The sequence below is a fragment of the Cannabis sativa genome, chromosome 4 (assembly GCF_029168945.1).
Source record: "Cannabis sativa cultivar Pink pepper isolate KNU-18-1 chromosome 4, ASM2916894v1, whole genome shotgun sequence".
Classification (NCBI taxonomy): Eukaryota; Viridiplantae; Streptophyta; class Magnoliopsida; order Rosales; family Cannabaceae; genus Cannabis; species Cannabis sativa.
In genome coordinates this window covers 10,758,313-10,772,373 of record NC_083604.1, presented here as the reverse complement: position 1 = coordinate 10,772,373, position 14,061 = coordinate 10,758,313, and the positions used below count along the sequence as shown (strand labels likewise).

The 14,061-nt window shown below is 31.4% G+C and overlaps 1 protein-coding gene across 1 annotated transcript; it reads right to left on the bottom strand.

Moving 5' to 3' along the window:
• Positions 1-2,241: 2,241 nt before the first annotated feature.
• Positions 2,242-3,740, bottom strand: LOC115707522 (GSH-induced LITAF domain protein). Its single transcript, XM_030635524.2, has 3 exons — positions 3,365-3,740; positions 2,691-2,817; positions 2,242-2,559 (listed from the first exon to the last, which is right to left on the bottom strand). Exons 1-3 carry the CDS (start codon positions 3,571-3,573, stop codon positions 2,473-2,475), a joined length of 423 nt encoding a protein of 140 aa, XP_030491384.2. The 5' UTR covers positions 3,574-3,740; the 3' UTR covers positions 2,242-2,472.
• Between the last annotated feature and the right edge of the window lie 10,321 nt (positions 3,741-14,061).

Sequence of the window (14,061 nt, the reverse complement as noted above, 5' to 3'; positions counted from 1 at the left end):
ACATAGCAATCTGAGTTTTAATTTTCCACTTCAGTTCCTCTATCAAACGGTTGCTATTTCCTTGCTCCCCTTGCCAGATAACTCCATTTCGAGCCTCCCAAATGTTGTACACTAAACCAGCAACCACAGCAACAAACACTTGCTTCCTAAACCGGCTCATTTTTGCTCTGCCTATCCATCTAATAAGTTGGGCCAGATAGTAGCCTTTGCTCTCCACAGCAGCCAATCCTTGACTTCTTGGAGACACTGGACAGCAAAAGAACACTCAAAGAATAAGTGATGTACTTCTAATTAAATATTGCAGCTATAAATGTCTATATCTATGATTAACACTCTCACTCAATCATACTACCGATTTCTCAAGATGTAAGTATGGACTAATCCAACGAGTAAGCTTACAATGAACAAGTCAAAGAACTCAAGCCATCTCAGGATTGAGATCAATTGATCTATGATCAACTAAGTGATATTTACTTAAAAAAGATATAATGGTAAGTTTATGATATCTTTTCCACTATCAATATTGATCCAGTCCGATGTATAACCACTATATTCAATACAAATTTACTTTGTTATAATGCCCTGAAAAAAGACATTCCTTATCGAAGTGTAAATAAACCACATTGTTGATTATCACGTAGTGTAAATAGTGCACTGATAAATCTTGGGACTAAATAGTTTGAAGCATATAATCACAATTATTTTTTACTGTGATGAGATCACTATAATTATGAATAACTATATGTTCAAGATTTGATGAAACCTATATATTAAAACATATAATCATGAAATAAACATGTGAACAAAGCATATGACAAGATCAAAATATGATTTCTGATCTTTATTAATAGTAAATAAGATTATATTGATATTGGATTTTATTTATGACATAAAATCCCAACAATTAGAAGCATAGATAAAATTTGAAAAATCTTCACGCTTCGAACAAGTATTGGAGAAACCACCTTGTTGCCTAAATTGAGAAGTTCTTCTTTACACTTCGAAGCATAGATAAAATTTGAAAAATCTTCACGAATGGCCTGTCTTTCCATCAATGAACGACATAATAGATGGGGCTGCATTTCCAATTCCTCTATCTCAGTTTCCTCCCTAGAATCCTCATCTAAAAACTCAGCTGTTTCAACTCCTAGAATCTCCTCCATCATCTTCACCTTACGCGAAACAAGTCCTAGTTTGCGCCCAACACCACCATCAGTTCCTTTCTCCTTTACCTTCTTCTTGACTTTAGATCTAGCTTGCGAGGTCTTCCTCGATCAGGCCATGGCTCCAATAATACTGAAGTTGATTTTGCCCCAGCAGAGCTCAAAACGCAGTATATGCCAAGTATTCTGACAATATAAATTGGTAAGGGAAATTTGATTTTATATACTTAAAAAATTAAAAGATTTTATTATTAAACCAAAACTTTTCAAAATAAAAAAACTATGACATTTTTATTAAAACCCCAAAAATACCCCCTCACAATTCAAACCCATTCTCTCTCTTTCCCTCAAACTCTCTCTGCATCATCTCTCTCTCTCTCTCTATCTCACATCCCACAACCGCCCACCCTCACCACCACCACCTCCAACCACCCGCACCAACTCCCTCGACCCAGCCCCCCTCTCTCGGACCACCCAAACTTCGCACCCCCTCAGTCCCACTCTCTTTTCCTCTCTCTGCAATCGCAAAAAAAAAAAAAAAAAAAAAAAAAAAAATGCGAGTCCGATGGCTCGGACTCATGGGTCCGATTGGTCGGACCCCATGGTCCGACCATCGGACCTGGGGGAATTTTTTTTTTTCGATTTCAGACAGAGGAAGAGAGAGAGAGATGGGGTTGAGTTATGAAAGGGGTATTTTTGGGTTTTAGATAAAAGTGTCATATTTTTCTTAGTTTGAAATGTATTGGTTTAAGAATAAAATATTAAAGTTTTTTAAGTATAGAAAATCAAATTTTCCCAACAATGAAGAGAAAAGTAGCTTGTGTTTTATAAGTTTCGTTATGTATATGATATAGCTTAGATATATTTGAGTCTATATGCATTGTTATAAAGGCCCAATACCAGTACATGCACTTTACAATTAATTAACCAGCATGGCTGGCCTAACAACACATACCCCACCTTATATAAAATCAAACTCGATGTGGCCAAAGAATCAGAGATGGAAGTCTATGCATATGCAGCAACAATGGCATTAACTAGATTAAAACAATGAAAACAGCTCAACCGTAGGCTTGTCTTTTGGACAAAATTCACGAACATTTTTATTGCATTAACAATGAGTATCATATTTTGCAAATCAAGAAGAATAGATGTTCCAGAAGTATTGTATTTTACAATAACAGTTTGAGAATATATATATGTACGAGCATTCTAGTGTAAGTTGTTCTAACAATAAGTTGAGTAAAAGTGTGTGCAGATCAGATGTGAAAGCATAGCAAAGTAAAAGTGCGAATTGTGCAGAGCAAAGTTAAACTGCAGGCAGAGCAAAGCTTTCCTGCGTCCAGTGAGGAGGATCCATCACAGCACAGACGTCCAATTTCTCGTAGTCGGCAACCTACGCAAGGATCAAACAGCAGATAGCTACATTGTTAGTGTTCGGATAATAAAAAAATATTTTCCAGAGATAGTCCCCTAAAATAAACCAATAATAGAAACAGGACAACAAGAGACAGAAAACCCAGGTACCTTCTCTTTGCAGCTCGGGCAAAAATGATATTTGTGCCATAGACAATCCATTGACGGGCAAAGAAAGCAAATTCCAAGCATCATTGGCATCATACAGCCAATAATAGCTGCCAGACTTAACTTTGATCTGGACAAAATAAACAGTTTAATCTCAGTATGGCAGGAGAGATTTAACAACGCATAGCATAATCACACTGGAAATAAAACTAATTGGTAGTTCTATTTATGAAACAGCCCACTTCAATGAGTTTATAATTCTTGGCCTAGCATTAAGGTTTCAAGAGACTTCCACTCTTCCATTGGATTATCTACTAAGCAACCCACCAGTCACAAGTACATTACATTATTCTTAATTCTTCTATGGAATCACTTGGATTGTGTTAGCAATTCTGTGTTCTATGCCCAGTAACACTAAGTAACTCATATTAAATTATAGGAACAGCCTGTCTTGTTTAATCCAAGAAAACTAAAATTACGCGAAATTTAAAAAAAGTAGCATTTAATACAGAATAAGTTCATCGAGCATCATGAAAAATCTTAGACATAGAACCCTAAGATAAGATGGTCGAATTCCAATAACCAATTTCAATTTCCACCAATAAAACAAGGTACTAATTTGATAATTCTAACTAAAAATGAATTGATTGGAAGGAGATAAATCAAGAAGAAAGTACCTGACGGTTGTGAGACCAGAATTACCACAGTAGAGGCAGTTGAAAGGGGCGGGAGTGTCCCGGTAAATGGTCTGCTGAATCGGAACACCCTTAGGGTCCCCAAAGACGGCGTTTGGGGGGATCATTCCAGCTTGATAGGGATTCTGATGTGCATAGTATGGAACTCCGACGACTGGTTCGTCGGTTTTCGACATCTCCGTCACTTTCATTTGGGAATTTAGGGCTTCGAATTAGACGACTGTTCTCGAATTTCCAATTTCCAATTTCCAACTTTTGAAATGAAGAATGAATAAATCAGATAAAATTAAAACAAATGATTTACCACACGTCATCAATGACGCGTGAGAATACATTTTACTAAACTATCCCTTTCCTCAAACCGTGTTTCGAGTTTTCTGTCTTCAAATAAATAGGACACCAATGGAATTGGATTGTGAACTTTCAACCATCCAATATTTGTTTGAAATTTTAACAACAAAACAATATTGAATTTTAAGCAAAAATTTATAATTTTACTCTCCTATCAAATTTTTTATAAAAGTGGTGTCTTTTTATAAAATAATTGTAGAATAATAAAATAAAATAATTAAAATAACAATGGCACAACTAAAAAATAATCGTATACAGTGTAAAACTTACACAATATTTTTTTAAAAAATTATGCTATACATTAAAAAAATTAAAAATTTTAGTATATAGTGTAAAAACTTATTTGTTATGTTGATTATGGTCCATCGTTCTAAGTTGGGCATTCGTGCTATTTTCTTGGAACTTAAAATTACTTGCAAGCAGGGGCAGACCCATATAGAGACGAGGTGGGGTCGGCTTCTGAAAAAAATTGAGAAAAAAAATATATATACATTTAAACATTTTAACTAGCTACAATATATATTTATAAATAAAAGTGATATTTATGAACATAAAATAAGTTTTGGTATAATGATAAAATTATTTCATGCATATAATGGAGCTCATAGTTTTAATTCCAATAAAAACATGTTTACTTTAGTATTTACATTTTACTTTTTGAATCTCTACTAATAAGACTTATATTTAGTGTCTTAATTATTGAATCTAATATTTTTATTGTTACTTTTTTTTTACTTTATACTACATTTAATACTAAAATACAAATTTACACCAATTTTTAACATGTTATACAATGTAAAAAAAAAAAAATTCCCCCCTAACATACAAAAAAAAAGTGTCGCCCCTCAACTTAAAAACTAAGTTTGCTTGTGTATATATATAATTTAGCTCATTTTTATAGAAATAAATTCTAATAGTAGTATATAAAGTAGTTTAAATTTAGCACATATCAAAAATTATGCTAAATTTAGTACAAAATACATCACAATAAATATCACTTTTTTATTTATTTTTTTACGACTTATTAATGTAATTAATAATTATTTACCTTTTATTTATATATTTATATATTGAATTTTTATACACTTTCAATAAAAACTTAATACTTTTGTTGATTTTTTTTTTTACATATTTTTATGAAAAGAAGTTAAATTTTACTATTAATATGTTAAAATAATATTATAAAATTTAAATCAAATATAACATGATATAATTTTTAGGTTAAATTCAGCTTAAATTATACATATTATTGGAGATGGTCTAAATATTTACATTAGTATTATTACTATTCTTTTGTTGATGTAATTGCTTTAAATAGTTTCTTCTTCTTCTTCTTCTTCTTCTTTTTTTTTTTTTTTGAAATCAAATAGTTTCTTCTTTAATGGTTATAGAAACTTCTTTATAGAATTTTGGAAATTACACTTTACAGGGAGTTGAAATATGTGTTATTTTGTTTTCATTTTGAAGGAACGAAAATATGTATTGGGAAAAATTTGGAGTCTTTGGGAACAGAGTTAGTGGAATAAACATATTTTGTCAAAGTCAAGAATGCCACCTGCAAATTATGACAATTCAACTTAAAACGAACCCATTTCTCACGCATACCCCATTCCTTTTTTCTTACTTCTACTTTTCTAAAATTTGTTTGGGCCTAAAAGAAGTTGATCTCATTCAATTGGGCTTGTCATCTTTTCTCTAAATCTACAACAAGTTAATTCTAGCGATTTTTTTTTTTTTTTTTGACAATAAACTTTCATTGAATATAATCAGAGTTTCGTACATCATAGAGAAACAGAGGAAAATCATCCATCCAAATTAATTCACCATCCACTCTGAGTGCACGAACTGCTAACTCATGTGCAGCCATATTGGCCGAGCAACGAACATGAATTAGAGATGCTCAGGAAAATTGAATAGTAAACTAACAACATCATCTAAAATAGAGCCAAATTCATTACAGAAGAAAGATCTTCTAGTAAAAGCTGAAATCAAAGCTAAGGAATCAGATTCAAAGGAACTAATAGGTAACCCAATAGTAAGAGTCCAATCCAAAGCCACCACTAAAGCTACAGCTTCTACTTCCATGGCTGCAAAAGTCCCTATCTCAAAGTCCATTGCATCCACTTGAATGATTTCAAACTCCCTACAAAAACAATAAATCCAATAATGAGTCTTCAGAAAATAAATATTCACCATGAGAGTATTAATTAAAAAATTAAAGGAAGAAAACTTATCTATATAAGTGTCTCAAAATGTGATGAAGAACTCCTCCATAAACAATAACCAAACATAAACAGAACAAATAACATAATACACTTGACGAACAACAAAAAAGACTTTTTAAAAAAATAAATAAATAAATAAATAATAATAATAATAAAAAAAATCATTAAATATGTTCAATAATAATAATAATAATAATAAAAGTGTGTAAATTAAAAACCTACAAAACTAACATGCGCACGAACTCGTATAACCGCAACAATACAATTTATAAGTTTAACCGCAACAAACTCAGTCAAAATGAGTATAACCGCTATCCCTCTATCCCACAATTTGTGCCACTACATGTGCACCACCGTCTGAAACTGCCACCGTAACAAGAAACGGGACTGCTAAGGCTACTACAGGCTTCCGTCGGCGACCACGAACCATATCTATTCTTAGTCGGCGACCACGAACTCCAATCGAAAGCATAACAGAAATCGTCGTGATTTCTAGCAGAACCCAAAATCGCTTTCCTCTTCAATCGGATCTAGACTGTAATCCATACTGTTCTCATCTTCCTCAACCAATTCATATTCAATGGGTCTAACTTCATTTTCCCCAACCTCATCATCAATACCATCATTCTTCTCGTCAATCTCCAAACCTAACAAGCCTTCCATGCAACCTACCTTTTATTATACCCCTTTAAGCAATTGACTGAAAATGATATATATACATAGTTTGAACTGGAAAGAAAATCTAAATCTGGGCACAAGAACCATCCCGAGTCTGCACCGCCTAGAGCTCCACCATAGAGAGCGACGCCCCAAGAAAATTTGAGATTTTATGCTTAATTTTTCTATTAAATTAGAAAAATCTCTCATTTTTACATTATATGAACCGAGATTGTTCCATTGGTTGAAAAAAAAAATTCTTTGACAAAAAAAGATTAAAAAAATGAGTTTGACTTAAATATTTTTTATATAATGTAAAATGAGGTACTTTTTGATATTTTTTTAATTAAGTAGTTAAATTAAACATAGAAATTCAAATTTTTATTTTATTATTTGCCATCAAATCAAAATCTAATGGTTTAATATTTATAGTTAGATTTATTTAGGGAAACTTACAAAAATACTGGAATTTGGGTTAACTTTTACAAAAATACTGTCACACAGAAATCTTCTCAAAAATACTGTATTTTTATAAAACACTAGTAAAACACAAAGCAAAACAACTCAAAACAACAGTAGAACACCACTAAAACACGAGTAGAACACCAGTGAAAACTTAAGACAGTATACTGCAGTATGAAACTTATAAAAAAATACCGTAAAAAAGTAAAAAATACCGTCTGACAATATTTTTGTAAAAAAATAACAAAAGTTAGTATACCATGTAAATTTTCCTTTATTTAATACCTATTACTCATTCAGAACTGTTCCATATATATATACAATGGTAAACAGGCATACATCTAACTCATGACTAATATGTCAATGGATGTGACACCATATATATATACGTGTCAATTTTCAAATATATGAAGAATAAGAAAAGAGAGAGAGGAAAAGAAGAATAATATATGCAAGTATAAATAAATATACATTACATATGAGAAAGAAGAGTGATGATAGTGAATAAACTTAGTACAATACATTCTAATAATTCCGAGAAAAGAAGTGATGATATGAAGAAAGCTGTCAAAAAGATGCCAAGACATGAACTGAGTGTTAGAGAAACAAACAAACAGAGATTCCCTCATAAAGAATAAAAAGTAGACTAAAAACAACAACAACAAAGAGATCCCTATATACCCCCAATCCATTCCCCTAAGTAACCTCTCTCTCACACTCACTCGCTTAGGGAAATTTGATTTTCTATGCTTAGAAAATCAAAAAATTTGATTTTTAAACCAAAAATTTAAAACCTAAAAAAACTATTCCTTTTTTTTCAAAACCCCAAAAATACCCCCCTCATTATTCTCAACCATCTCTCTCTCTTCCTCCTTTCTCTCTCAAAGCAATCCCACCCGAAACCCAACTAAGAAAGCACCAAATCCAACCGATCCACCTCCGGCGTTCCACCCAAAACGCCGATCGACCACCACCCACGGTGAACCACCGCACCCACGGTAGACCGCACCCACCCACCCTAGATCGCACCCACCCACTCTTGACCGCCCCCACCCACTTCCTGCGATTTTCTCTGAAACTTTTTTTTTTTTTTTTCCTGCGATTTGAGAGAGGGAAGAAGACAAAGGTCCGATGGTCGGACCTTGGGGGTCCGATGGTCGGACCCATCGGACCCCCAAGGTCCGACCATCGGACCTTTGAAATTTTTTTTTTTTTTATTTTTTTTTTTTCTGCGATTCTGGAGAGAGAGGAAGAAAGGGTCCGATGGTCGGACCTTCGGGTCCGATGGGTCCGATGGTCGGACCCATCGGACCGAAGGTCCGACCGCCTTTAATTTTTTTTTTTTTTTTTTTTTTTTTGCGATTTGAGAGAGAGGGGAAGAGAGAGGTCCGATGGTCGGACCTTGGGGTCCGATGGGTCCGATTGGTCGGACCCCATCGGACCCCATGGTCCGACCATCGGACCTGGGGTGTGGGATTATTGGGACCGGCTAGATAGAGAGAGAAAGAGAGATAGTTTTAGTTTGGGGGTATTTTTGGGGTTTTGAAAAAAAAGGTATAGTTTTTTTAGGATTTTAATTATTGGTTTAAAAATCAAATTTTTTAATTTTCTAAGCATAGAAAATCAAATTTCCCATTTCCCCTCGCTTATTCACCAAACTCTAATACAACAAACAACACACAGAATGATCTTGAAACGAAATCCGCATGCATGTATGTATACATATATTCACACACATATATATATGTATAGTGTACTGTAATAGGGATACATATATATGTCATATATATATATAAATAATACATGCATGGTCTATCACCATCAAGCTCTCCATCCATCTCTTTCTGCATATATATGCACAGTGACAGTGTATTTGATTTAGTCCTTACTGCGCTTACTGCTTAGATTCCCCTGCTACCACCCAACCAACCAAGTGAAACCGAAAAAAAAGCTTTTTTTGTTTTCTCCACAGTATATATATTCTCTCCACCTATACCAACCTATATACCTATATATACATACATACATACTCTTTATTATATGTATCACCATCATGAAAATAACATATATATTATGTGTATCTATATCCGGGCACAACCTAGCTCTCTAGTTTTGTGGGAGTTTAATTTTAGAGTTTGCACCATTAATTATTAAAAGTACTATCTATAATTAAGTGTGGTACAATTGTTACATTAATACTATTGATGTGGTCTAATATTAAATACTCCTACATTTAAATTTAAAGTATGGTATGCGTAAAGTTGTATTTTATTTAATGATAATTATATAATATTAGAAAATTAAATATATCAAAAAATAGGTTTTTTTATACAAAAATAAAAAGTAAACTAATTTAAAAAAAAAATACTTTTTTTTAAAAAAAATTCAATTCATGAGCTTTATTATTTATTTTCTTATTTTTTGACATTTTATAAAAAAAAAAAAAATAACATACATTACATATTAATTTACCATATAAACTATTTTTAAAGGTTATAAAGAATAATATATTTTAAATAAATAAATATATACAGAATTTTATATATAAAAAAAATTAGTTTATTTTTTTATGTCATTTACGTTGTATTTTTTTTTTTTGAATAAAAATCATAAGATCTATTAATTAATAAATTCGTTTAAAATAATAGAACGCACGTCAAAGGAACAGTCCTCCAACTGAAGCACACGATCTATAGAGAAACAAGAGTCTCTTGCCAAATAATGAACCAACTTATTTGCATATCGTTTTACAAAATACAAATTGTGAAGGCGTAAAATACCGCTCTGAATTGCTTGGACACACACCAAGCTATCTGTTTCCAACATGACTCTATCTCACGAATGAGTTTCAATCCAACTCAATGCTTCTTTAATGCCTATTATCTCAGCAATTTCAAGTTGAACACATCCAATCTTCCCCTTCTTAAATGCTTCTACCATAGCATCATGATGATTCTGAGCTACACAACCCATGCCAAAAGACAAGACTCGAACCAGAAAAAACTAAAAGGAAAAGACTAAAAAACCATGTCAAAAGACAAGACTAAAGAACCATGTCAAAAGACAAGACTAATGAAAAAACTAAATTAGTTTCAACACATAAACACGATCACAGCAGGAATGAACTCCTTATAATTCTAACCCCATAAAAACATTAATTGGAATTAAACTAATAACAGTAAATTAATAAATGAAAACAAAAATCCGAAACGAAGGACGTCGTTGAGCCGAACCGAACTACTCTCACAAGACTGCTCTTGAACTCCTCACAGAAGAAGACGTTTATGTGGGAATGAAAAAACTTTGGCATCAATCAAGAAGATCAATACAATAGTCTTCCCCTTCGGTAATATCTTGTCCTCAAGTTTATTGTCTATACGATTGCCTCAAGCTTGCCGGTCGAAAAACTCTCCAATTTAGACTGTGTGTGCATGAATTCTTGAATGGGAGAGATGGTGGACAGCCGATAAAATAAGAGAGAGGGAGGAGGCAATTCAAATCTGTTACATATAACTATATCTCCACTCGAAATCGTTAGAGCGAACTTCAATAAAGCATTGTCCTTGATCAAATCTTAGATGTTCACAAGAGAGAATTCGAAAACGAAAAAGGGGTAGGTTGACTTGATTTAATTTGATTTGATTTGGGTTTTGTAATGGCTATAATGTGCTTGAAGAAGAGAAGATGATTGAATTATCCTATCGTAAAGCCATGACTATGACACTTCGACGAGTTGGTATGGGTTTTGTATTTATTTAGTAAATGCTGTAAAATTTTGAGAAATGTAAAAAAATTTAACACGGCAAAAATATAGTTTGAACACGCGTCTAAATAAAATTCTCGCGTGCAATAAACTATTTGAATCATGTTTTCGACAAGTTAAATTTTTATACATTTTTTAAAATTTTGCAGAGTGTTTCAAATAACTACAACGTACATGATTATAAAAATATTAAACCAAAAAATTCTCTAAAATGTCAAAATATAAATAAAAAGTTCATCGATAAATTATTTTTAAAGAGTTATTTATAGAAGGATCATAATATTATTATATATATTAACAATAACATTGCATGCATTATAGACTCTACTTCTACTTTAAGGGGCACCATTTTTTCTATATATGTATATTCTTGCATCTTCAAAATGACACATAATGTTCTTTCAATTTATTTACTTTAAGTTAACCATGCACAAATTAATTGTTGATCCAATAAACACTTTACTTATATAGACTGTTAATTTAAATTAACTATTACTAATAATGTAATTGCTAATTGATAATTGAAAGCAGTAGAACTAATTTGAAGTACTACTGTTGATGGTTGATAACTTGTTCACTAATACATATTCATCACAAAATTAAATATATCATATACATATATAATATATGTACATGCGTATAAAGGGGATAAGGAATTAACTACAGCAAACAAATAAATAAATAATGAATCGTGCGTTTTAGAGAAGTTGACAAAATTGAAATTAAATCAATAATGGTCACACTGCACACCAACTCATTTTACAACCTTTTCGTTAGGCTGCTTCCAATATTAATTATAGATCCATATTGTTAAAATAATTATTAGAATACAAATATATATATATACACACTTAATGCCATAGCTAGGTTCTTAATAATATGCCTTTGACTTTGTGCAAATTTTATCAATATCTGAACATATATATTTGATGGAATTCCTTTCATATAATAGAAAATGGGGTAATATAATAGTGTAGTCATATATCGGCAAAATTAATTTACAAAAGAAAAGACATTGTCAACCGCTATGGTTTGAAAATATTGATAAGAAACTTATGTTTAAAAGTAATTATAATTTATTTTTTGAAAGGGGATTTTCTATTTTATTTTAATAGATATTTGTGCCTTCATTACCAATCCTTTATCTCACCTACTCCATTAACACATTATTTCAAAACTATATATCGCCTCTTTTTCAATTCAGGTATGTTCGACTTTATATAACTCAACTTACATTTAAATAGGAATTAAAGTTAATAAAAACGGTGGGCAATACTAAACATTTGAATGAAAATAATATTAAAATCGTTTGACGTATTATTGGTCATTATTTTCGCAATTGTGACACATATTATAAAGGAATTAATATATTAATATTCATTCGAAAATAGGTCAATGTCAACAATTAAGGTGTCGTTTGGTAACATTTTTGTTTTTTAATTTTTTAATCACAAAATGAAAGTAAAATTTTTGTTTTTATAAAATTTATTTTTAAAAAACAAAAATGCATTCTCTAACCACTTTTATTTTTCAATTTTAAAAACAAAAAATAAAAGTGTGTTCTGTAAATTTTATTTTCATTTTAATTTTTTGATTTTATTTAAGTCGGGTCAAGATTCGGGGTTGGATTCGGGTTCGGGTCAGAAGCCGGGTTCAGCGCCAAGGCCGTGAGGAGGGGATTTGGGTTCGGGTCTGGTTGTAATCCAAAAAATTGATTAAGAAAAAAAACTGTTTAAAAAAATATTGAAAGTGATTTTTTTTTTGTTTTTAAAATTTTGATTTCTAATTATAAAATTGAAAAGTAAAAACAGTTTTATAGAACATGTTTTTGAAAAATATTTTCACTTTTCTACTTTTAAAAACAGAAAACTGATTAAAAAAGTGTTACCAAACGCCACCTAAATTATATGAATATTTTCATTTCAAAAAAACAAATTATGACAATTTTGTGGAGCTACGGCCTAGGGCTAATGCTTTAAGTTTAAAATAAATTAGCCATCTTTAACCTTAGGGTGTGTTTGGAAGGAGAGAGACATGGGTGGATGGAGAGGGAAGGAGGGAGAGGGGTGGTGGGAGATGGAAAATCCATTTGTTTGGCATAGAGGATTGTGGGAGAGAGAGAGAGGAGAGGTAGAATGATTTACAATCCATTTGGGCCCACCATTTTGAATCCTTCCTCAAATGGAAAGATTTATACTCTTCTTTCTAATTTATTTTAAAATTACAAATACACTATCATAAAACAATTATAAAAAAAATAAATAAATGGATAATAAAATAATGGTTAATTAGCAATTTTTCTCCCCGAACTTTGATATATACCAAATCATGCCCCCTAAACTTTTTTGGCCGTTAAAAATTCCCCTGAACTATTGAGATTGTTAGATTTAAGGACTTTTGTCTAATTTCATTCAGTTTTATTGTTTCAGTGATTGTTTATGTACTAAACCATGCTCTCCAGACTTTGATATCTACCAAATCATGCCCCTCAAACATTGATATGTACTAAATCATGCCCCCTGAACTTTCAACCATGTTAGAATTTTTTTATTAAAATTAGACAAAAGTCCTTAAATCTAACAATCTTAATAGTTTAGGGGGAATTTTTAACGGCCAAAAAAGTTCAAAGGGCATGATTTAGTACATGTCAAAGTTCCGGGGAAAAAATTACTATTAGCTTAAAATAATTTTATAAGTATATAGTAATAACCTCTCCATCTTTCTTTCCAAACAACTTGAAAGGATAACTACCATACTCTCCCTCCCTTATATCCTCTATCCTCCCTAAACTCTCCATCTTTTATCCTCTACATCTATCTCACCAAACATAGTGTTAGACACTAAATTTAGTATTAGTATTGCACTAATACTAAATATGATATTATAATCTCTTTTATTCTAATCACAATACTAAACTTTACACATAAAAAAAAATAATTAGCGGTAAAATTCACTTATCTTTAATTTTTATAAATTTAATTAACCTCTTATTATTTTTTTTATTGTAATACCCTCTTAACTTTACTTTTCTTTACAAATTTGAATTCAATTGTTAAATACCAACTGTGATTATTATTGTGCACGTGATATTAAAATATCGAAACTAATAAAAACATGTCCCGTATATACATAGATACACAGTAACAATCCAGTTAGTATTTAACTGTGTGATTTAATTGACCCTTTAAATTTGCAAAAAAAAAAAAGTCAAATTAGGTAGT

Excerpts from the sequence above, each read along its gene's own strand:
- LOC115707522 (XM_030635524.2), bottom strand. The coding sequence starts at position 3,573 with ATGAAAGTGACGGAGATGTCGAAAACCGACGAACCAGTCGTCGGAGTT. Across the intron at positions 2,818-3,364 it reads TCTGGTCTCACAACCGTCAG|ATCAAAGTTAAGTCTGGCAG; the intron begins GTACTTTCTTCT and ends TATTTTGTCCAG. Across the intron at positions 2,560-2,690 it reads GCCCGAGCTGCAAAGAGAAG|GTTGCCGACTACGAGAAATT; the intron begins GTACCTGGGTTT and ends ATCCTTGCGTAG.